At 46.1% G+C, this 24,124-nt stretch overlaps 1 protein-coding gene and 1 long non-coding RNA gene across 4 annotated transcripts in view; one reads left to right on the top strand and one right to left on the bottom strand.

The window, feature by feature from the left end:
• FLVCR2 (FLVCR choline and putative heme transporter 2) overlaps positions 1-15,643 on the bottom strand; it is a 48,425-nt gene extending 32,782 nt beyond the window's left edge. Inside the window, exon 1 of one of the 3 annotated variants that reach the window (XM_083616238.1) lies at positions 14,781-15,643. In XM_083616238.1, coding sequence (XP_083472364.1) covers positions 14,781-15,353 — 573 coding nt within the window. In that variant the 5' untranslated portion in view covers positions 15,354-15,643. The remainder of the gene's footprint in view (positions 1-14,780) is intronic. The other 2 variants (XM_083616237.1, XM_083616239.1) reach the window with 2 other exon arrangements.
• Positions 15,644-16,015: 372 nt separating this feature from the next.
• On the top strand, positions 16,016-23,096 carry LOC310766591. The gene is made up of 2 exons (XR_014550273.1): positions 16,016-16,139; positions 22,468-23,096. It is a non-coding gene; the product is annotated as an uncharacterized lncRNA (long non-coding RNA).
• Positions 23,097-24,124: the final 1,028 nt, after the last annotated feature.

Here is a 24,124-nt window from a genome sequence, read left to right as displayed (position 1 = left end):
GTTTGCTGGAGATCTTCATTTGCCAGGCATCACCCTGAAAGTCCCTCTTATCATTCCACACCTGGGCTGCTTTGGAGCTATTATCATAGTGAGACAAATGTGGGCAGAGATTCCTGAAACTCAGATCATTTATATGAATGACAGAGCCACAACTGAAAGCTATAATGCCGTGGTGTCTATCAGGTAGCTCGCGGGATGAAAGAAAGTGATCACCGAATGTAATGTTGGCCCCTAAAAAAAGCTCCACAACTTTGGCCCTTCCCTCCAATGAAAATGGTTAGATCACTGCCAGTTTTTTTATACTGGGAACAGATTGCAGTCCCTGCTATAATGTAATGCACAACATATCCCACTTCAGTGCGTGGGACAATTAAAAAGAGAATTTTGCCACTAGCAATTTCATTGTGAGAAGCACTTCAAACTGCTTATCATGCTCATCCTGGAAAAGGGCCCTACAAATAGGCAAGTGCATCCACTTTGTGGACTGGAAACAAACAAACTCAAAGGTAAGTGCCCTGCCCAAGGATAGAGTAAACTTTTTGATGGCTCAGTGGCATCATAAACTATTGTGCCATGTTTTAGACCACAACTAAAAGTTGCCGCTTCTATTCAGGTCACTCTGTTCAACTCCTCTCAAAAGCAATGACAAACCTAGACAGCATCTTAAAAAGTAGAGACATCACCTTGCCAACAAAGGTCCGTATAGTAAAAGCTATGGTTTTCCCAGTAGTGATGTATGGAAGTGAGAGCTGGACCATAAAGAAGGCTGATCGCCAAAGAATTGATGCTTTTGAATTATGGTGCTGGAGGAGACCCTTGAGAGTCCCATGGACTGCAAGAAGATCAAACCTATCCATTCTTAAGGAAATCAGCCCTGAGTACTCACTGGAAGGACAGATCGTGAAGCTGAGGCTCCAATACTTTGGCCACCTCATGAGAAGAGAAGACTCCCTGGAAAAGACCCTGATGCTGGGAAAGATTGAGGGCACAAGGAGAAGGGCGAGATGGCTGGACAGTGTTCTCGAAGCTACCAGCATGAGTTTGACCAAACCGCAGGAGGCAGTGGAAGACAGGAGTGCCTGGCGTGCTCTGGTCCATGGGGTCACGAAGAGTCGGAGACGACTGAACGACTAAACAACAACAACAACAATTCCCAAGGTCCCCAAAAGAAGACAACCAGCTTAATTTCTGTATAGCTGTGAGGAAAGCATACAGATCTGAGCCTTTACTTGAAAAGGAAATTAGGCCACTGGCAACACTGGCTGGGAGTTGGAGTCCATGGAATACTTGGAGGTCCCCCATCCCTGATCTACAGCTATAGCAAATCCTAAAACTGATTCCAGCTACTTCCTCCCACAGTCCAGCATGCAATAGTAGATCAGAGCAAACCTAAAATTTAAATATTCCTCTTGTCATTTCTTCTGTTTTTACATGTTCAGCTGGTGGTTAGGATAAAAGAAATTTGGTCAAATTTCTTCACTATCATGACGGGCAATCCTGCACTTTGCATGTGGTTCAGAGACAGTTGCCCATATAGTTCCTTCCACAACAGGCTCTAAGAACAACTTTTAACTTGGATACATCAGGTAGCATTCAACATAGCATTACTCACGAGTAAAAGGAAAAGGTAAAGGACCACTGACAGTTAAGTCCAGTCAGGAACAACTTTGGGGTTGCAGCGCTCATCTCGCTTTACTGGCCGAGGGAGCCGACGTTTCTCCGCAGTTTTTCCGGGTCATGTGGCCAGCATGACTAAGCCACTTCTGGTGAAACCAGAGCAGTGCACAGAAACGACGTTTACCTTTCTGCCGGAACGGTACCTATTTATCTACTTGCACTTTGATGTGCTTTCAAACTGCTAGGTTGGCAGGAGCAGGGACCGAGCAAAGGGAGCTCACCCCGTCGCGGGGATTCGAACCGCCAACCTTCCAATCGGCAAGCCCTAAGCTCAGTGGTTTAGACCACAGCGCCACCCATGTCCCTGTACTCAGAGTGCATCCATTGAAATTAATTAATAAGGTTAACTTAGGTCCATTAATTTCAACAGGTCTGCTCTAAGTAAAACTCAGTTGTCTACTACCCAGTGTTTTGTGAACACTGTTAAACGAAGAGTAAAAAAGCAGAAAGAAGCCCCCTAAAAATACATTAAAGTCAATCTTGCTTTTTCACTTCTTTTTTTATTACAGACAAAAGCAAAATGAAAAGGTTTGAGCATTACTTCTCAAAGCAGCCAAAGTCTCACACATCCTGGCAATCCTTATGATTGCACCTCCTAGAAGGATTTTCCAGAAAACTTTTTGTCCACAATTAAAATGAGCCTGAAATGTCTGTCAGTGAGAAAAAGAATTAATGAGCTCTGCCAGGCCTTTCAGGATTTTTGGAAGGAAATGAATGCAAAGGCAAGAGACATCACCTCTCTTTTCAAGTGGTGCATATAGCCTTACTTGACACCCCACTGCACTTTGCCCTATTTTCTCCAGTCATGCTTCAGCTCTACTCAAACACAAATACATCTTATACTTTCATTTGTTTTATTTCCCCAGACACCCAGTGTAAGATATCTGTGATTCCCCCCCCCTTTATTTAATTATAGGCATTGGAGTTGGGATATTGGGAGTGATTTTCAGTGGACCACAGCATAAGGTAAAGGGACCCCTGACCATTAGGTCCAGTCGTGGCCAACTCTGGGCTTGCGGCGCTCATCTCGCTCTGTTGGCCGAGGGAGCCAGCGTACAGCTTCTGGGTCATGTGGCCAGCATGACTAAGCCGCTTCTGGCAAACCAGAGCAGCGCACGGAACTGCCGTTTACCTTCCTGCCGGAGCGGTACCTATTTATCTACTTGCACTTTGACGTGCTTTCGAACTGCTAGGTTGGCAGGAGCAGGGACCGAGCAATGGGAGTTCATCCTGTTGCGGGGATTCGAACCGCCGACCTTCTGATCGGCAAGTACTAGGCTCTGTGGTTTAACCCGCAGCGCCACCCGCGTCCCTTGGACCACAGCATAGATAGAGGGTAACCCCAACCAAAAATACATGTGTGTGTAAGTGGATGCATTTCCCCTACTAAACATGGAAGTGGGCACGTGATCCTTTCCCATGTAAGCACTGCCTTCGTGGAGGAAGTATATGACCAGTGGTACCAGCAAAACCACTGCTGGACAAACACCCTCCAAGTACCACAATCCCTCCACCCTCCTTTCCAGGCTGGTTTGCACAAAACACAAATAGACTGACTCAACCTCACCACACACAAATAATGTATATTGCTTTCTAATATAGCACAAAGGACTCCATTTAGAAAAGCAATTTGAACTTCATTTAAAAAAAGAAAAGAAAAACAGCTTTAGCAGAGTTTGTAGTAAGCCTTTATGGACTGAACATCTGAAATAACCACATGCAGAAATGCATAAACACGGAGCTATTCAGGGGGAAAGCAGAATACCACAGGGAGCATGGTCATCAGCTAAAAAATTCTGCAGAGTAAGAAAGGAAGGCAGATATAACTCCTACAGAAGAAAGCACAGCCGGAAATGCGAACACATCTTGCGACCAAGCAGCCAATGACATGGCACTTTCAAAAAGGACTTCTGACCTGGTCACAACTCATCTCAGAGGTTCAAGTCACTGAGCAGCATCTTCCTTTATTTCCAGCACTCAAGCAACTGTGCCATCACTTCTGTCATCAAAATCGCACCAGCCACATGCTAAAAAGGAAATATTAGCCAACTTGGGGAAACACCAAAGTTTGCACAAATACAAAAGGGGGGGGGGGGACTAAAGAGATAGGACCCAAAAGCACCCCAGTGATGGCTGAGCATGTTCACTGGGCATGAAGTGCACTGTTGGGGTGGGTGGAAAAGCAAGAGGGAGAAGGAAGGGAATGGAGAGACCTGGAAGAGAAGAAGGTGGTTGACTGGGACCAGGAACAATAATGCATGTTGCAGGGAGGGATTGTTGCAGGTCCAACCTGTGGCCTTTATAAGTCAAACTGGCTTAATGTTTATCCTACAGTCTCTTTTTCCTTAACAGTGCAATCTTATCCATGTTTAAATGGAAAATTCCCACTGAGTTCAATGAAGCTTACTCACAGGGAAGTGGATCTAAAAGTACAGCCTCAGGGTCGATTTCTAATGGCTACTGTCTAGGAGGAGAGATTCAGGAACCAAACAGGTTTCCAAGTGTGGGGAAACCATATATGAGTAAGCACCACTCAGATCAAAGGGACACTCCAGAACAAGGTAGGAACAAAGCAATGTAGTTGGAATATCAAACAAACACATTTTGCAATACCAGTCACCTGAATTTCAAAAGTAGTGTTGTTCTCCACAATTTGCCAAGACACAGAAACTTGCCAAAGTGAACTTGAGAATCAAACCCCCAACCAAAGGATAGCAGAAACATTTTTTAAATTAGTTGCCCAGGGTCAGCTGAAGGCACCATGGGAAGGTGCTGTGAAGCTGCTCCTCCAGCCTCCCAGAAATAGCGTAATGGCCAAGGGGAGACCAAGAGGGTCCCATCCATCAGCCAGAGAAGGAGCAGCTGCAGGAAACCTGCAGAAAGGATGCTCCACTCCAAATGCCAGCTGCACTAGGACCGCAGAAGCAAGATGGGAAGATGCTCTACATCCACCAAGGAACAAGAGCCCCCGAAAGACTATTCAATAAGGAAACATCAACAAGCAAATAAATAAACAGAAAATGGCCTAAACTCAACTACAGAGAAATGCCTGCTTATTCTTCACCTCTTTGTTCTGGCCTTAAAGAACTTATTTCCTTCCTCTATTTTTTCCATCCTCTCCCCTTCCCTGCTGTGTCTTTGTAAGCCTGGTAGCAATGCCCCTCCCTCCCTCTCTTTTAATATGAACTTCTTTGGGAAACAATTTTCTAAAAAGCAGCACTAAGATATAGTAAAATAAATAATCACACCGGTTTTGCTGGCTACTACAAGACCCACAAGGACAGAAGACTCATGGCTACACCCTGTTTCCTCCTCACTAGGGAGATATTTCAGCCATGTAAAACTCATACAGAATGGTAAAGGCTGCAACTATCTGATGAAGCCTTACCAGAACGTTGCTTATTCCACAATTCCCACTGTCATCCATATGTATGGACAGCAGCCTTGAGCAGAGGAGGGGAAGTCCCTGGTACGTGCGGGTTGTGGGGATTGGATGTGCCATTGCCATAAGTGCAACCAATCCCAAAAATAAGTGCACTGTAGTCAGGCCCAAGCTAAGCGCTGACAGATGCGCTGCAGAAAGTGGTATGCAGGCTATTTGTGTCTCAGTGTTGCTTAATTTCCCCTCAGGCTGGCATCTAGTTTTACAAACCCAGTCATTTCTTCAGGAGCCACATCTCTGCTGGAATACAGTGGTGCCTCAGGTTACATACGCTTCAGGTTACATATGTTTCAGGTTACAGACTCCGCTAACCCAGAAATAGTGCTTCAGGTTAAGAACTTTGCTTCAGGATAAGAACAGAAATTGGGCTCTGGCAGCACAGCAGCAGCAGGAGACCCCATTAGCTAAAGCGGTGCTTCAGGTTAAGAACAGTTTCAGGTTAAGAACGGACCTTTGGAACAAATTAAGTACTTAACCTGAGGTACCACTGTACAACACACACTCCACTTTCTCCCCTGGACTTTAGAAGCAATTACAGTGGTACCTCGGGTTAAGTACTTAATTCGTTCCGGAGGTCCATACTTAACCTGAAACTGTTCTTAACCTGAAGCACCACTTTAGCTAATGGGGCCTCCTGCGGCTGCTGCGCTGCCGGAGAACGATTTCTGTTCTCATCCTGAAGCAAAGTTCTTAACCTGAAGCACTATTTCTGGGTTAGCGGAGTCTGTAACCTGAAGCATATGTAACCTGAAGCATATGTAACCCGAGGTACCACTGTAGATCGTAAATGGCAAATCTGGAGTGTCTCCTGTAATTAGACTATTCCACTTCATCCAGCCATATGGTTGCATTGGGGTTTGTCTCACAAACCACTATGGCCTCCCCTGCCCCCCCCCCACACATTAAAGCCTTGCCACCTCTTGGTTAAGGGTTTGTGGGAGATCCAGACCAACACCCAGCTTTTGTTTCTGCCTCACCCATCTTATCTTCCTAACGATCTTCCTCTCCCATCTCACCTTCATCTCATTCACAGGCAATAAAGCATAAAAATGCATTCCCCCACCTTCCATTTATGCTGTAGCGGGCATCTTTGGCAAATGAATATTATAATGAGCCCTAGTTGGCCTTGCTGTCCTTTAAAATCTCCTTTTTTGCTCTCACCTAAGAGTCCAGATTCACTACGTATGGAAGTGAGAGCTGGACCATAAAGAAGGCTGATCGCCGAAGAATTGATGCTTTTGAATTATGGTGCTGGAGGAGACCCTTGAGAGTCCCATGGACTGCAAGAAGATCAAACCTATCCATTCTTAAGGAAATCAGCCCTGAGTGCTCACTGGAAGGACAGATCCTGAAGCTGAGGCTCCAATACTTTGGCCACCTCATGAGAAGAGAAGACTCCCTGGAAAAGACCCTGATGTTGGGAAAGATGGAGGGCACAAGGAGAAGGGGACGACAGAGGACGAGATGGTTGGACAGTGTTCTTGAAGCTACCAGCATGAGTTTGACCAAACTGCAGGAGGCAGTGGAAGACAGGAGTGCCTGGCGTGCTCTGGTCCATGGGGTCACGAAGAGTTGGATACGACTAAACGACTAAACAACAGCAAGAGTCCAGATTCTAACACCCACCACAGCAAGAGTAAGAAGGGAAAGCAAAGAGGACCAAAGCTCCCCAGGATGCTTTGGAGTTGTTCAAATCCAGAACAAGAGAAGCTCAGCTTCAGTGTTACCATATTTTTCGAGAATATATTGACTCCTCCTGGAATGGGAAGTTAAGGAGGAGGAGGTTAAGGCAACAATGATTAGAAGGGCACAGGACATTGGACGTCCAATAATGATGGCCGAATGGGAAGAGCTTTGGAGAACAAATATGAAATTTACGGCGTGTTATAACATCAAAGAAAAGATGCAGCACAGATGGTACCTCACCCCCTCAAGACTATCAAAGTTGTATAAAAACTTAGCGAATACTTGTTGGAGGTGTGGTGGGAGTAATGGCGACATGTATCATATGTGGTGGACATGTACGAAGTGTTCTGGGGCTACAAGGAGTTGAAAAAAATGTTTGGAATAACTTTTTTCAAAAAGACCAGAGGCATTTCTGTTAAGCATTGTTGGCAGGGACATCCCAAAGGCCTTTAGGGAGGTATTCTTATATGCAACGGCCGCAGCTCAGACTTTGGTGGCAAAGGGGTGGAAGGAACAAGAAGCCCCAACAATAATGGACTGGCATTACAAGCTACAAGAATTTGCTGAAATGGCACAGTTAACAAATACCCTGAGAGGCAATTCAAAACAAAAATTTATGGAAAAGTGGGATAGATATAAAACATATGTTCAAAAATACAGTATAGGTCCGCTATCTATGCTAGCATTTGATTGACGTTGGAGTGAGAATGAGTTGAGAGTTAAGAGCACATATTGATATAGGAATGCATTAGATAAAATGTAAAGAAATATACAATAATAAGAGTACATTCATTTGTAAAAAAGGAATATACAATGGGATAGACAGGAAGTCTAGTATGTTGGTATGTATATGATTTGGGGGGGTTGTTTTTCTTTTTGTTCTTTCTTTTTTTTGTTTCATTTTTTTCCATCTTTTTTTTTTGTTTGTTTCTTTCTGGGTATATAAAATTTGTATATAATTTTTGTATACATGTTGGAAATTATATTATAGTAAGTCCTGTAATGTAATATGACAACATTTACCGATGTAATATAAGAATGTTAACAAATAAATAAAAAACAAATTCAAAATAAAAAATAAAAAAATAAAAATTTGACACCAAAGCCCACTTTGGATAGCCACCAAACATAAGTCAAACATGTTGGGTCACAACAGCAAACTCTGAAAAAACTACAGTACCAGACAAATTATTCCTCTAAACAAAATGACAGCCTAGCTGAAAGGCAGAGGGCTACTAAAAACATTATGAACAGCTCAAGGAACAGTACTCTGTGGTATCGCATCAAACATTTTATAAGAGATACTATCCAGACTTTTGTCCTTGAAACAAAAGCAAAGTCTACAAGATGTGTCTAATGTACCACGTCCCCAGTGGCAACCCAAAAACATTGTCTCCCTATCTCAGTGTTTGCATTCTGGGTTTAAGGTCAAGATACTCAGCTGGAGAGCAGGGAAGCAGAAGGAGTCTCATAGATCCCTCTTGCAACATCGTGTGTGGTGTGTTCCAAGAAATCATGTGATAACTTAAACAATGAAAAAGCACAAGTGGGGATTATTTAGAATGGGGCAAACGCACTAGCTGACAAGCCTTTAGAATAAATGTTGGTAATTAGATGCTATCTTGAGCTACCTGAACCAGGGGAAATTGTGAGAGATAGAAAGGCAATCTGCTCTTCCTCCTCACTGATTCCTTCTCTTTCAGTAACTACTTGTTGGCAAAGAAGATCATTTCCTTTCAGGTTTTATTTACTGTATCTTCTACAAGTTCAGTATCAGCAGAGGTGGATTTTGGGGAGTGCGACTGGGTCTGGTGCACTTGGTGCCAACACAAAAGACGCTGCAGGGCTTTGCAATTATAATGTAGTAAACTGAGCAGAATGGAAGATAAGCGTTGGGAAAGTCGTTGAATTTTGGCCTAGTACAGGATGCCGCTGAAATTTTTAAGACCGCTGGTATTAGTATTAACTGTTATCTTATTTGTTCCAACTTGGCCATCTGTAAACCTGTACTTGGAATGGCCTCGAGTTTTCTTTATCCTTTCAGCCAGCAGTCTATTTTGTTCTGCACTATAATAAAATTACCAACAGAGTGAGACATCAGAAAGATAAATCAACTTTATTTCAACCAAGGAGACATGTGAAATCTGGCAGAAAGAGGCTCTGGTCACATCAAATACTTAAAACAATGCACCATGAAAATGCAGCACAGGCAATATGCCAAGGCAACATGCTCCCCAAATATGCCAGCATCCCCTGGACCCCTGCCCAAGTGCAAAGCAGCGGGCAAACGCATTGACATGTTTCTACTGCATAAGTATCTCTGTTACACCATGAAGCAGCCGCAAATGTTGCAAAATTACAAAAGTCAACTCTTTGTTACAGTAACCTGTACCCTCTTTAGGGAAAAGAGGGATCCCACATTCAAATCCACGGGTTAGCAAACTTTTTCAGCAGGGGGACTGTCCCTCAGACCTTGTGGGGGGCCAACTATATTTTTTTGGGGGGAGAGAACGTTTTTTGCCCAGCCGCAAAGAGGCGTGAAGATGCTTTGCTTTACCTGTCCCAGTTGTTGTCCCAATAGCTGCAGTTGGCCTTCTCCAGCCAGCCAGGTGCCATGGCGGGGTAGGAGGCTGCGTTGGCCGGCGAAGGCAGAAGCAGCAGCCCCAGCAGAGGAGCCGCAGACGGAGGTAGGGGAACCAAGGCGTCGTCAGAGCTTTTACCCACCACCTGCTGCTACTGCTTCCCGAGGGGCACTGTGAAGACAGAGCTGCCTGCCAACCCGCAAGCGGCGGCCGTGGCCACCGCAACAACCTGCCTGAACGCCATGGGAGGAATGAAGGAGGAAGGGAGGGATGAAGAAAGCGTGCGAGGAAGCGGCGCAGAGAAAGAAGGAAGGGAGGACTGAGGGAGAGGGAGGAGGAGGAGAAGGAAAATGCAGCAGCACCCGGCCACAGGCATCACACGCCCCCTTCACAGCACCGCCCTGCTGAGGTGGGCAGGTGGGTGAGCCAACTCCCGCCGTCAATGGAGCCCGGAATAGGACAAGATTGCTCCATCCCTGAGGAGAAAAGTGCAGCCGTGTGAGGGAGAGGGAAAGAACATGCGTGCTGGCGATCCATGCAGCGATTCCCGGACCCTCCATGGGCCGGATCTAGAAGGCAATTGGGCCTGATCCGGCCCGCGGACCTTAGTTTGCCGACCCATGCTCAAATCCCATAGAAAGGTTCTATCTTTGAGTTCTATTTGAGCTCTTTCTTTCTTTCTTTCTTTCTTTCTTTCCTTCCCTCTCTCTCTCTGTCTGCATGTGTGCATTTCCAGACAACTCTGGCAGAGGAACCGTTCAGCTGCTGACTTAGGTCTCTAACAGCTCAAACAGTTTTACAAAGTTAAGTGTCTCTGCTATGAAGAGCCATTTAAAATGCATCAATGGTACTTGATCTGAGAGATCATTCTTAAGGACATGCAATTTCAGTCCGGTGAGACAAACACACTTATCTCCTTTCAAATGCGTGCAGCAATCTTCACCATCACCTTCATATGGAAACATTTGCTTCCAACGACACTGACTTTTAATGCTCACAGCTATTATTATGCCTATATCTTCTGCGTGTGCAGAACTCAGGAAGACTGCCTGAAAGCCAAGGCATCTTCTTATTGCGCAATGTCAGCATCAGGCACTTCCCTTTTGCCTTCAGCAATCCACACCAGTGAGGGGGAAGAACCTGAAAACAGTGCATTTCTTATACAGGAGCCGGAGGGAAACTTATTTTGTTTGCTCTTGTTCAGCTCCGTAATATCCTGATTTTAGAAAAGAACATCATTATTGAGCACAGTAGATGCTAGCAATAATATTCTGTCTAGGACAAACAACTGGAGAGCAGCATACTTGGCAAGAAAATAAAGAAAGATTTCCAAGTAAGAGGATCTATCAAATTTGCAGGAGTACTAATACATCCCCTATGGTGGCCATTCGTTGCAAAGAAAATGTTCCAAATACAAGCTATTATAAAGCAGCTAGATTTATTTGTTTGCTTGCTGCCCACCTGACTGGGTTTCCACAGCCCTTCTAAGCAGCTTCCAACAAATTATAAAACGACAACAAAATATCAAACATTAAAAACCTACCTTCTCTACCTATTCTGACAGAAACATGGCCCTTTAAACTGCAAGGAGGGCATTATTTTTGTTTGTTACTATGTTATGCATTTTTGTGTTTTTTATTATAAACTGCCTTGTGGTCCTCTCACTATCCTAATAGGGTATGATTCACCTAATGAGCCCTTGGCAAGGACTTCTGCTTGAACAACGTGGCTTCCCCAACTCTCCTCTTCTCAGGTACCCACCCAAATTGGCTTAGAGGGTTTCTGGAGAACTCCAGAACAGCGTTTGCTTTGGGCAGGGAGGGGAAGGAGAGCATTTCAACCGGCTAGCTAAAACGCTTGCATTGGCAGAAGGATCAGAAGAGCATATTGCTGAATACAACCCACAGTCTTTGAGGGTTGGAGGGATAATTGCATGATCTTATATTTAAAATGAAGGCCTTAGTTTCACAGTGAGGCTAACCACAAACGCAAAGACAGGAGAGTCCTGGGATTCCCTCTTAATCAAGATAAAAGCAGCAAATGCATGTGGGAATTCCCTTTGATGCAGCAGAATCAGTATTTAGGGAGACGGCACTAGAGCAAGGGTAGCCAATGCTGTGGTCTGCAGATATTGCTGGACTCCCACCGGCCCCGGCCAGCATGGTCACAGATGATGGGAATTGTCGTCCTAGCCTAGAGCATCTGTTGGATTCTACACTGGCTACCCCTGCGGAAGGATAGAGAACATTGAACGCTTCCGCCACATCATGCACAAACAAACTCACCAGAGACAATTGTACTTTGATGTACACGTACATTTCCTTTATTTTCCCCTGCCTAGGAAGACACTCCTTTGATAACAATGCCAATTTTGAAAGGAGGGGGAAGTATAGAGCTCAGATCTGCTGCCAGTATCACAAGAGAGCCACTAATTGTTTTTAACTGTCTTTATTGATAATTTTAATATTTATCAGAGTAGAGGTTTTACTACAATCATGCAGTATTATAAATGTTGGTGTATATGTGTGTGTGTGTGTGTGTGTGTGTGTGTATATATATATATATATATATATATATATGAGAAACCAGTAAGAAATACAGCATGAAGTAAAATAAAAGAGAGAGGGGGAAAAACTGCACAAAATAACTGGATTGTTATTTTAACTTCATAAGGAAGTTCTGAAAATTCAGTAACAATAAACACCTTATGCTGTTCGGAGAGCATGAAACACTGTTCCAGACTTCTGCTGTTAGCTAGGAAAGGTACAGTGGTACCTTGGTTTGCAACCGTTTTGGATTACAACCACATCAGACCCTGAAGTGTGTGTCCCTTTTTTTGGATTACAACCATTTTTTATTTTTATTTTTTGGAGGCCCCATTGGTGAAAGCGAGCCTTGGGTTACAACCTGTTTTGGTTTACAACCAGACTTCCGGAACAGGTTATGGTTGTAAACCAAGGTATCACTGTACTGAACTTTAGCAGAAGCACATCCCTAGGGACAGTAACGGGCTGGATGAGGATGAATAAATGGAAGCTAAAATAGATACATGCACTCCCAGTCAGGAAGGATGCAGACTCTGAAATAGGGATTCAGCCTGTTTTGGATGGGGTAGTACTCACCTTGAAGAATCAGACTCACAGTCTGGGCATCCTCCTGGGTTCTGCCTTGCACCAGGATTTGCCAGGAGCATTTATGCCTAATTTAGGCTTGTGCACCAGCTATGCACATGCCTGAGGAAGTATAGCAACACATGTCTTACATCTAGATTTACTTGCCACTGTTACTTTCCACTGGTTAGTGATTCCTTTATGCTAGCAAGCTTTTAGCCTACAAAGTAGATCACAGGCGGGGAACCTGTTTGGCTCCACAGGTCAGATCCTTATCAGGATTGGTCTCTCAAACCAAATCTGAGAGGTGGGTGGCCTGCCTGTAAATCATCTGATATCACAACGGCATCATGTTATTTGGTGTTTTGAAGTCCCAAAGTCGGAACATCAAAGCACATCAGTAAAGTGGGGGGGGGGGTAGTTTTAGCAGGAGTTTTGATTCAACCCCCTTCCTGATCACAGGGGTTTCAATGCAAAGTGATTTGTTCCGGCAAACTGACCAGAATTTAACACCAACACCACCCTGCCCGATCAGCTAATGAACTAAGTGTACCATCCTGTTGCATTATCTGTGAACACCAGTTCTCTGCAGGGAACTAGTGCACACCACCAATGAAGAATTGAACACCACCACCCCTGCCCACCAGCTGACACCCACCGATCAGTGTGATGTCAGCTGATTGGCAGGGAAACTAGAACCCCAGATGGGCCAATGGCAAGTAGCAATTTGGGTTTGCTCTGGAATGGATTGATGTTTGCTCCAATTTAGAGATAAAGAGCAGGTTTTCCCTGAGAATGGAGAAAACTACTTGGACCTGTGCCTAGAAAGAGTGAGTCAAGTGGAAAACCATGTGGGCCTGTCCTTTCTAGGCATGGGGCAAGCAAAAACATGGATGAGCCCTCTCAAGATCAGATGATAATTATAATTATTTATTATTTATACTCCGCCCATCTGGCTGGGTTTCCCCAGCCACTCTGGGCAGCTTCCAACAAAATATTAAAATACAGTAGTCTTTTAAACATGAAAAGCTTCCGTAAACAGGGCTGCCTTCAGATGTCTTCTCAAAGTCTGGTAGTTGTTCTTCTCTTTGACATCTGATGGGAGGGCATTCCACAGGGCAGGTGCCACTACCAAGAAGGCCCTCTGCCTGGTTCCCTGTGACTTGGCTTCTCGCAGCGAGGGAACCGCCAGAAGGCACTCGGTGCTGGACCTCAGTGTCCAGGCAGAACGATGGGGGTGGAGACACTCCTTCAGTATACAGGGCCAAGGCCGTTTAGGGCTTTAAAGGTCAGCACCAACACTTTGAATTGTGCTCAGAAACATACTGGGAGCTAATGTAGATCTTTCAAGACCGGTGTTATGTGGTCTTATGTAGAGGAAAAGACTACCTCCTTTCCTCTAACCCCCCTCATCTCTTTCTCTCTGACCTTATACTATTGAACAAGATGGAAATAGTTGATATTATTTAATTTGCTGGTCCTCAAACCCAGTTTGACCATGGACCACTGCTAAGAATATTGGTGGACCACTCAATGATTCTTCTGTCTATTGCAGCAATTATAATGGTGATAAATGCTGTATGATTTGTAATTGTATTTTTGATCGCTTCTTTCATTTCCGTATGTTGGACAAGGTTCAACGTACTTTGTCCCTTCTGTGCCCCCACCCACTAATTTATTTATTTTGATGGTGTTGCCATTGTAGTGACATGATAACTTGCTCAATTGATCTGAAAGAGGCACCAGGACACATAGTGGCTGCTTTGGTGGCGAATGCACAATGATTAATACAAAAAGGGCCCCCCATTAAATGTGCTTTTAATGGAAGGTGTGGGTGTGACCAGAGATCCCTGTAGAGATCAAGTGAAAACTGACAACAGGCACTTTCCCAAAGACCTTCCTTTTTACCCTGGCATTTCCTGATTGTAGATATCGAAGTTTTATTTTAGTTGTGGCTGTTACAGCTGAACTGCTGTAGTTGAATCACTTTGAGAGTCATACATTTATAAATGAAAAGCTGTATCTAAGTTTTGAAAGACACAATCTGAATTCTATAAACTTCAACCTGCAACACAACAAAGTACAATATAAGAAATACAAACGCAATACAAATGCAATTAAAAATCAGTACAAATATTAAAAGGCAACCGATGCACCATCTACTATTTTCAGCCACAGATACACTACGAAGGATCTGAGTAAAGCTTGTGGACAGCTGGTGATCTGTGGGTCACAACTTGGGAACCCGGGTCTTAATGCATACCTGAATATTTTGCCACCTACCTGGTTACCAAAGACAGCGATGGAGCAGGCACTGGAGACCTCCCGGGACCCAAACCAGACGGAAGCGATGTGGGACGGCATGCCCAGGATGAAGACTTGGGCCAGCGAGCAGACGACCTGTCCCAGGACGGTGACGGGGAAGAGGTTTGGCTTCGTGCTGCCCGTCTTCACCCAGGCGCCCACGCAGTTGAGAGCGGAGCCCACCAGGGCGATGAGGCGCAGCCCCTTCTTGTCGAGCAGCCAGGCGACCGGGAAGAGCAGCGGGATGTAGACGATCATGTAGCACATGGAGAGCCAGTCGATGGCGAAAGGGGTCACGCCGTAGAAGCGCGCGAAGACGACGCTGATGCTGCCGTACTGGATCCACTGGAAAGCGTTGCAGAACGAATAGGCGCTGAAGAGGAAGACGATTGCCCAGCGCCGCCGCGTCAGGCGCACCTCCGGCACCGACCCCGGCGCCGACCCGTTGGGCGTCTCGGCGTCCGCCGGCTCGGGCTTCGCCTCTTGCAGCAGGTCGGGCTCGGCTCGGTACCCGGTCCGCTTCTCTCCCAGCTCCGGCTCCCCGCTCACCATAGCGGCCGAGGAAGTGCGCGCTGAGCGACAAGTTCCTCCTCCGACGGCGGGACACCAGCTGCAGCAAGCGCCACCAGCGCGGGCTCGGGGATCCCTCACTCTTCCCTCAGCGAGCGCCCCCCGCGCGCACGCCTCGCCTCGCCGGACTTTCTTCCTCTTGCGCTCACCTTTCGCGGCTCATGTTGCCAGCTCAAGGTTTGCCTCCACGGCGCACGTCACCACGCCCCGCCCGCCGAGGCGCGTCAGCCAAGAAACCACCGCCCCCCGGCTCGCGTTGGAAGGAGCTACCTGGACGCCCACCACCACGCCCCTCCGGGCGCGGATTGGCTGCCTGCCCCCCGCCCCTCTGCGCTGCTTCCTGCTATTGCTATGGCAACTCTCTCCGTCCCGCGAAAAAGCCCGGGGAGGGGCGCAGAGAGTGGGGCAGGCGCGCGCCCCCCGACGGTCCCGTCCGGGGTTCTCCAGCCGCGCAGCGCCGTTAGCGTTGCGCCCTGCGCAGCCTCCGGGAAAGTGGGGTGGGGGTGGGCCTGCCAAGCTGTTCTTCCGCCTTCCGTCCGCACCGAGAGCGCGGGAACCTTTTCGGCGGCCTCACGAGCTCCCGCGTCGTTTTGCCCTGAGGGCGGGAGCGCGGGAAGGACCTGCCAAAATTCTTCCGGCGGCGCGTCGACCGAGAGGAACGTGGCTCGAAAGACCGCCAGTCATCCGGTCCCAGTCATTAGCTTGGGGAAGAGGGGGGCGACGTCCCGGTTCGCGGTCTGCCAGGCTGAGGGTGTGCACACCGACCAGGTCGGGTTTTTTTTTCTCAATTCGGATTGGGGAGGGTGCGCGCAGCCTGACTGCCGGTAAAATCGGAGGCTAAAGCAACTTCCTAGTTCCTGGTTCGCTGCCCGAGGCAAGAGCGACTTGATAAAAGAGCGGGGAACCAACTCTCTGTCCATAGCACAACGGGACTTGCAGGTCAGTGGCCGAAGTCCCGGGTCCCAAATGACCTCCGAGAAAGCAGCAGATGTTGGGGACAGATCCAAACAGGCATATGGGCAGCTAGGGGCCCAAGGAGGATGGCGCAGACTCCTGCACAACCTTCCTTCTCAATGCTTTTTTAAGTGAGAGGGTAGCCGGCTGTGCATGGTAACAGATGCTCATTGCATTATTTTTAGTTTTAAAATATAGTATCCCTTTCTAGAACAATGTGGTGCTGATTTCCAAGTTAATACATTTCGCACCAGGACAGCAGAAACAAACTCTTATTCTTGTGGTCCTGGTGGTGCTCTGAAGGAAGTGAATACAGAATGAAAAACAGCACATGCTGAGAGTATTTATTTACCTTTAACCAGGGCTGGCAAACTGTTATCTGTTTGTTTTTTGCAGTAACATATCAAGAATGGTAAAGCATGAGAAGGCGGAGAAGAGAAATCACTGTGAAGTGATAAACATGGCTATCTTAAAGCCCCACCCATATCCCCCACCGACCGTTAAGTCCAGAGTCTAAAATTCCCTAGTTGCACCACTGCAGTAAGTTATGCACCAAAAAGAAAGTCTATTGATACAGCTTTTCAGCAGCATAAAGCAGAGCATTGTAGTGCAATGGTAGAAAGATCCTTTTGACCTCAGTTGAAGTCGGTAGCACTTGCTCTTTTTGCAAAAGCTCATTATATCATAGAACAGAGTTTCATAAAACTGAGTGAAATGCTATACAAGCACCTTCAGTTGGGGGAACAGGGCTCTGTACAAAGAGAGCAGCAGCAGCCGACAAGTCAATAATGGATTCAGCAGAGAACTGGGTCAGCTCCCACTGCAAAACATAACACTTGGCTCCTGATGCAAACAAAAGAGCATGTTCTCTCGCTCTTGTGATGGGGAGGGGGAGGAGAGGCATCAAATCCAGCTGCAGACATTTTCGGCATCTTTTACATTGTAGTCCTAAGCATATTTATTTGGAAGCAAGTGTCACTGATCTCATTGGAACTTAATACACAATCTAGGAAGTAAGGGTTACAGCCTTCTAAGCTCAAACTGAATCCAGAGAAGATGGAGGTACGGTTAGTAGGTGGTTCATCTGCCCTGATAAATTGTATTGAGTTTGTTCTAGAAGGGGTACATAAAAGATGAATAAAGTACATAGTCTGGGCACTTCCAGGCTGTCTTTTTCCCCCGCCAGGTGAGATTCAATTGCAACTGGAAGGTGTGGGATAACACATCATCCAGTCCCCACACAAATAAATCAGGATAAATGCTCATTAGATAGCTGACACATAATCAAATCTCTCTGCAAACAAATCAGGCTGAATGCTAATTAAACAGGTAATCTGGAAGCAAACTTTGTCGCTGGAGGCATAGATTGCTTCTCTAACATAGAGTGCTATCCACTAGATTAGACAGGACTAGGGGGACTAAGCTAGTCCTGGTTTTGGGAGGGAGGCAGCAGGGTTCCAGCATTCTGTCTGAGGCCTGGTGAAGGGAAGAATGTTGCACAACATTCCCTCTCCTCTCCTCCATCGCCCTCGCAAGCTGGCACGTCTGGCCCTAACTGTTCTCCTGTGCAACATTTCACCGCACTCCACTGTAGAGAAGCATTTGTGATTAGTAGGTAGCTGGTTCTGCAAGAAGTTAAGGATTAAAAATATATAAATTCAGAGTTGATAAGCCAGCTACGGACACTAAAAACCATTAACTAATGTCAATGGCATTAGTTTGATGCATTCTCTGTTTACAGCTAATTTATGGGCTAGAACTAATTTGGAAAGGCATTTTACTAGCTGTAATGGATAAACATCATGAGGAAAAGGCTCTGCAGGTAAGAAAGGTCAATTACCTTTCCAGTATTAAACAGGCAGTTCAAACTTAGTTTGGCATGCAAGCACAATAATAGCATATGAACGATTTATGAGCTAGGCAGGTTTAACATGTTCTACTGTGACAAGTCTATAAAATGGTTTTGCATGCATCTTGGGTTGGTTTGCATGCATCTTGGCAGAAGGCATTGCATCTTGGAACTGAAGTCTAGGGTAGCATATTATAAATGCAAAATTCTAGGCCTGGTTCTTTGTGTGATTTACCTTAGAGAGATTAGACCCCTGTTTCTAGTTGTAGTTTCATGACTGGAAAAGGTAAAGGTAAAGGGACCCCTGACCATTAGGTCCAGTCGTGACCGACTCTGGGGTTGCGGCGCTCATCTCGTTCTGTTGGCCGAGGGAGCCAGCGTACAGCTTCTGGGTCATGTGGCCAGCATGACTAAGCCGCTTCTGGCAAACCAGAGCAGCGCACGGAACTGCCGTTTACCTTCCTGCCGGAGCGGTACCTATTTATCTACTTGCACTTTGACGTGCTTTCGAACTGCTAGGTTGGCAGGAGCAGGGACCGAGCAATGGGAGCTCACCCCGTTGCGGGGATTCGAACCGCCGACCTTCTGATCGGCAAGTACTAGGCTCTGTGGTTTAACCCGCAGCGCCACTTACTTAATCCCAGTTGTGTGGAATCTTGGGTCACCCATGGCTAACTCCCTAGTCCAGGAGTTGAGAACCTGCAGCCTGAAGGCGCATGGGAGAAGCATGGAGGGAATGCAGGGGAGCCAAAATGGATAGAGTGATGGGAGGAGGTGTGTGTGAAAGCCTTCTACAACTGTTTGATTCAGGCCTCTGGCAAGAGTGGCCTGTCCTCCCCCCCCCCTCCCCAAAGCCCACTGGGTAGAGAGAGACTGTGTGTCAAGCGATGGCCCCACCCACTTTTGTCTCCAGCCATCCCTATTATTGGCTTTGTTGGGATGCAAGGTTGAGTCTTATGCAACAAACCTACTTTTTGCAATAAGGAAAGTGATGAGGAAATGCGCTGGAGAGTGTCTGACCTCCCCTCAAAGAAATCAGAATCTAGCCAATGTTGTGTAACCTCTCAGCAAAAAAATCAGGCAGAATGCTCAATAGCAGGCCCAGTGACCATCATAGATAGGTCCGCTTAGCCACAAACATCATTTCCTGTTTCCTGTGCTTTCACTAGTTTTTCTAAACTAGGATATTATTCAGTTTTCATGTCAGATGTTTGAACTTAAATTCACTTCTTATGACTTTAAGGACAAATAACATACTCAAGAGCCAAGAAAACACATTGTAGGCCCCTGCAGCGCAGATTCACCTCACTCTTGACCTGTAGCTAAACCAGATGAGCCCTACACAGCTGCGCTCATGCCGTTCCTTCTCCCCCTTGTGCTTTCAAGTTAAGTGGAGAGACATTATTATTTTCATGCCCTAAATTGCACTGTGTTCTACACACAGGAAAGGGTCATATACCGAAGGCTTGCAACTTGAGTGCATCAGCAACACTGTGCACATACCCAGTGTTTTCCAGCCATATACTCCAGGGCACCCTGCGCCCAGACAGATACAAAATGACAGGTGGGCATGAGGAGAGAATGCAACAAGTCAACGGCACTCTTTCTGCTCCAGAGGACTGGCACAAACAAAACTCACTTGTGCTTCCCTGGGTAGCAGACCTTTTAATCAGGATCTTCTGTGCAAGTAAACAAAATATTGCCTCTAAGGCCCACGAATGAAGAAAAAGCATGAACTTCTCCCCTCACTACCATCTCAAGGCCAAAAGGACTCCCAGCTCAGCCTGCAAGGGCATTGCCATGAGAGAGAGAACTGAGGTGAGATTGTAGATTGTGCTAGAGAATGCTTATGCAAACATAATTTCCCTGTTATCTGTGTTGGTTTCCCAGATCTTGTGAGGTTTGCTGAAGCTGTTTGGAAGAAATATTAGAACAGAGCAAGCAGCATTATGAACTGTAAGCTGCTCATCCAGGCACTCCTCTAGAGTAAAGACACGAAACGCTTGTACTGGAAACTTAAGGACACTCTTCCGCAGCCTGATGCCCTCCAGCAGAGGCACCAGCTCCTAGGGGTTGAGTCATTTGGGCGCCCCCAATATTTGGGGTGAAGTGGTGCCCCTCATATAAAAAAACAGGGTGGAGGAGGCCAAGTGCAGAGGCAAGCATGGCATTCAGTGGCTGGCTTCTCAAACCACACATTTCTTCTACTCACAGCTGTCAATTTTCAGATTTGAAAATAAGGGATCAGCAGCCTCAAAAATAAGGGATCACCTGTCCCGGGGACAGTCTATGGGATATCTAACAATCCGGGATAGCAGCGGGAAGCAGCGGGAAACGGCGCTGGAATAAGGGAATTTCCCGCAAAAAAAGGGAAGGTTGACAGCTGTGCTCCTGCTGCAGTAGGGAATGTCCTAGAAGTAGCTTATACCTGACAGTAGTTTCAGCTCAAAGGAATTAGATCACTATTTGTTCAGAAAAATATAGAGAAATGTTCAGAAGGAGATAAGGCAAATCCTGGCATCATGTGTGATGCACACACCCTGAAAGAACATGAGCAGCAGGGCTTTTTTTAAGCCAGAACTTGGCAAAACTCAATTCCGGCACCTCTCAGGTGGGCACCGTTGCCATTATAAGGGAACAAGGGATGTGTTCATGGCAAGTTCCAGCACCTCTTTTTCTAGAAAAATAGCGCTGATGAACAGTGATATAAATTCCTTACAAACTTTGAAAGAAGGTGACTGGGTGATTGTTGGGAGAGTCCCTGACTTTGTTCACATCTGGCCAGGTTAAAAATAGCGTGCTTGCCCCATTAAATGAAAACAACTTATATACACCTGCTGATGAGCCAAGCAGCAGCCCAGAGTACAAACTCTGAGCCAAGTGGCAGAATGTGATGGAGCAGGGGTAAAGGTTGTGAACCGTTCATGAGGTGGTCAGTCTATTCCCCTGCACATAATTAAGAGTGCATACTCAAGATAAGAACATAAACATTGCCTTACTAGATCAGGTCAAGGTCCGTCCTGCATTCTGCCGCCAACAGCAGCCAACCTTAGGAAAGCACACATATGTGAATATGACAGCCATCGTCTTTGACCCCTCTTTCTGGAAGTGGGAGGTACACTGTTTCCAAACATGGAGGATTCACTCTAAGCCGCTGTTGCAGTGTTCATTCATCTATTCAACCCTATTTCCAAATACATCTAAGCTGGCAGCCTTCATCACCATCTCATGGCATTAAATTTGGCAAAGACTATCAAATTTGAAGGCTCTAAAAGGACTTCAGACAAATTCATGGGGGTGGGGGAGGCTGTCAGTGGCTACTAGCTATGATGGCTATGTGCAAGGACTTGCACCTCCACAACAGGGCTTTCCTGCCTCTCCCTCCTCGCACACACACAGGAGAACCCATGGATCAGTGCATAGCAAGAGAACAGAGGGGGTTGGTCATTCCTTCATGGAAGCCCAAATGCTTGCCTTGATGGAGCAATCATCTTAGCATAGGGTTACCAGACATCCCCGGTTCCCGGGGACAGTCCCCGGATTTGCAAATCTGTCCCCGGACAAATTCCGTCCCCGAAATGTCCCCAGATTTGCACATCTGTCCCTGGGAAATGTGGCAGCGGCAGCCTCAGCAGCCCAGAGCCAGCCTGGTAGCGCAGTTGGCTCTGGCTGGCTTCAGGAGTTGCTCGCTGCTGTGGCGCCCGCCATTTTTCATTGCTGGAAGTCCCCATATGATGTGTCTTGTTCGCACATGATGTTTCTTGTGCTATCTCCTGCCCCCTTCCCCCTTTGCTTTGACTGATCGGGGGAGGCTCTGGAGTCCTGCGCGGGCAGCCATTGCCCAGTTTTTTAAAAACTCTGCATTTATGTTTATGTTTCACAGGGTGCAAAAGAAGGGCTTTGCACCTCTATACAATATGCATGTGTGTTTGGGCCCAGGGTCTTTTGCCTCACCATCCCCACTGCTGACTCCCTGTTGCTACTCGGCTTCAAAAAAAAAAAAAAGTGTCCCCGGATTCATTTTTTAAAATCTGGTAACCATATCTTAGCATAACATTGCATTCTTCTCAACACCTCCAAATCCTAGTTACTTGGAGTCACACATGATTGGCCACTGTGAGAATAGGATGCTAGGCTGAAAGGGCCTTGGGCCTAACCCAGCAGGGGAATCTTCTTACGTTCTTATATTGGTACATTCACTATGTGTTGTATGTGCTTCCTTTTTTCTGTCCTGAACCTACTGCCAATCAGTTTCACTGAATCACAGTTTGGCCCCCTTTCCCTATTGCGCAGCTCCTGCGCAACAAGAAGAAATTGAGGAGACAGCCCTGTTCCTGAAGATGCCATGATGAGGAAAGCTGTAGCCATGGAAGGCAAAGGAACTCAGGAACACCTAGCAACTCTCTACTTGGAGGGACCAAGAGAAAATTCTAAACACCATTGGGGGCAGCTATGCATATATTAAGAATAAGGGGAAAGTTACAGTTCTAAGGCAAAGAGGACATGATCTGAGCTTCTTGTGGTGATGGAATGTGTTGGAAATTCCAAGGGAGCTCAGTGGAAGGAAAAGGCCAGAGGTGGGAGTAGGCTGGGAAGCAGCAAAATGTGGTTAAAGTCCAACAAGCCACATATTGTAAAACAAGAAATTCTTTGCAGCTGAGGAGTAGGGATTTTTGAAGATAACTGAGATGAAGGATTCGCTTTAGTGCTGCTCTCTTTTTTTTCTAGACCAGAAGTATCGCAGAAACCTGATTGATTGCCTTCCAGCCTTTTGTGATTACGTCATTTTGTTCTTCAGCACTGGTTCTTCAAATATTCTGACAGATTCTTACAAAACTTTCACTAATAGGCTATTTAGAAGGAGTTGGTGGTGGTGTAGAAGGTAATTAATAATTGTAATAATAATATAAGTAGTAGTTTCATCTGCATTATCTTATTACATGGTTGTTGTATTGAGAGCGGCCTTGAGCGTTCAGAAATGGGATGCCATAAAGGTGGATAAATCTATTGTGTTTCAGACCAATAAAATATTTAGAGGGTTAGAATTATCTGTCTGCTTTTACTGCTTCGAATCTGATTTATCTTTCTGTTTTCTACCTCAGGTCAGGCTGCCTAGTGCAGAAACATTCTGTAAAGGTGAGGAATCCCAGTGGTCAGTCATTATGAAGAAATGAGTCAAAACATTGGGATTCTTTATGGAGAGGACAGTGGGGAGAGCTAGCAGGAGATCAGCAGAGACTCCTCTTCCATTAGAGCTGTCAGGATTAGGGAAATTGTCTCTTACACTTGAAAGCAGGTATATAAGCAGGGCTGACCCAAGACATTTTGCTGCCCGAGGTGAAGGACAAGATGATTATTGCTCCACATTCCATGTACAGAAGTCAGCGGGACTTGCAGTTGGGTTTCACTTCCACACTTGTGACAGGGCCGCATCCTGCACCAGATATGAGGGCAGCAGGGAGTGCAGGGCAACCCACAGCTCTCTCCTGCAACACCTTGCCTTTATGCCCCCCTGTGGCCTGACTCTACCCAATGGTAGGGCCAGCCCTCCTCAAAAAGAATAAAGGAAAAATCCCATATGATCTAGCTGTCTAAAGTGGCTTTATGTCCATGTTTTAGGAGGTGGTTAAACAATCAGGCTATTTACTAATCACTTATCTTAACTAGTCTTTAATACATTTTCATCCTGCTGTTGTATTTGCAGTTTTGTACACCCACTAGGCTTAGCTGGCATTCTAATTTGCATGATGGAGGAAGGACCAAAAGCTCATCTCCCCATGCACATATGTGAGATGGGTCTTCTGCGTATCTGGGATTACCTGATTCCTCCCCCTTTTTTTGGGTGAGGTCCTTATTTATAATGAAATTGAAACTTAAAGCAAATGTCACAAATGAAAATCATGTGATTGCAAAGTTGGACGTGTCAGCAAGTGAAGAGGTTCAGCACTGA

Source organism: Podarcis filfolensis (genome assembly GCF_964270895.1).
Source record: "Podarcis filfolensis genome assembly, chromosome: 1".
NCBI lineage: Eukaryota > Metazoa > Chordata > Lepidosauria > Squamata > Lacertidae > Podarcis > Podarcis filfolensis.
Note: the sequence above shows the minus strand (reverse complement) of the source record. Positions and strands in the feature narration are given on the sequence as shown.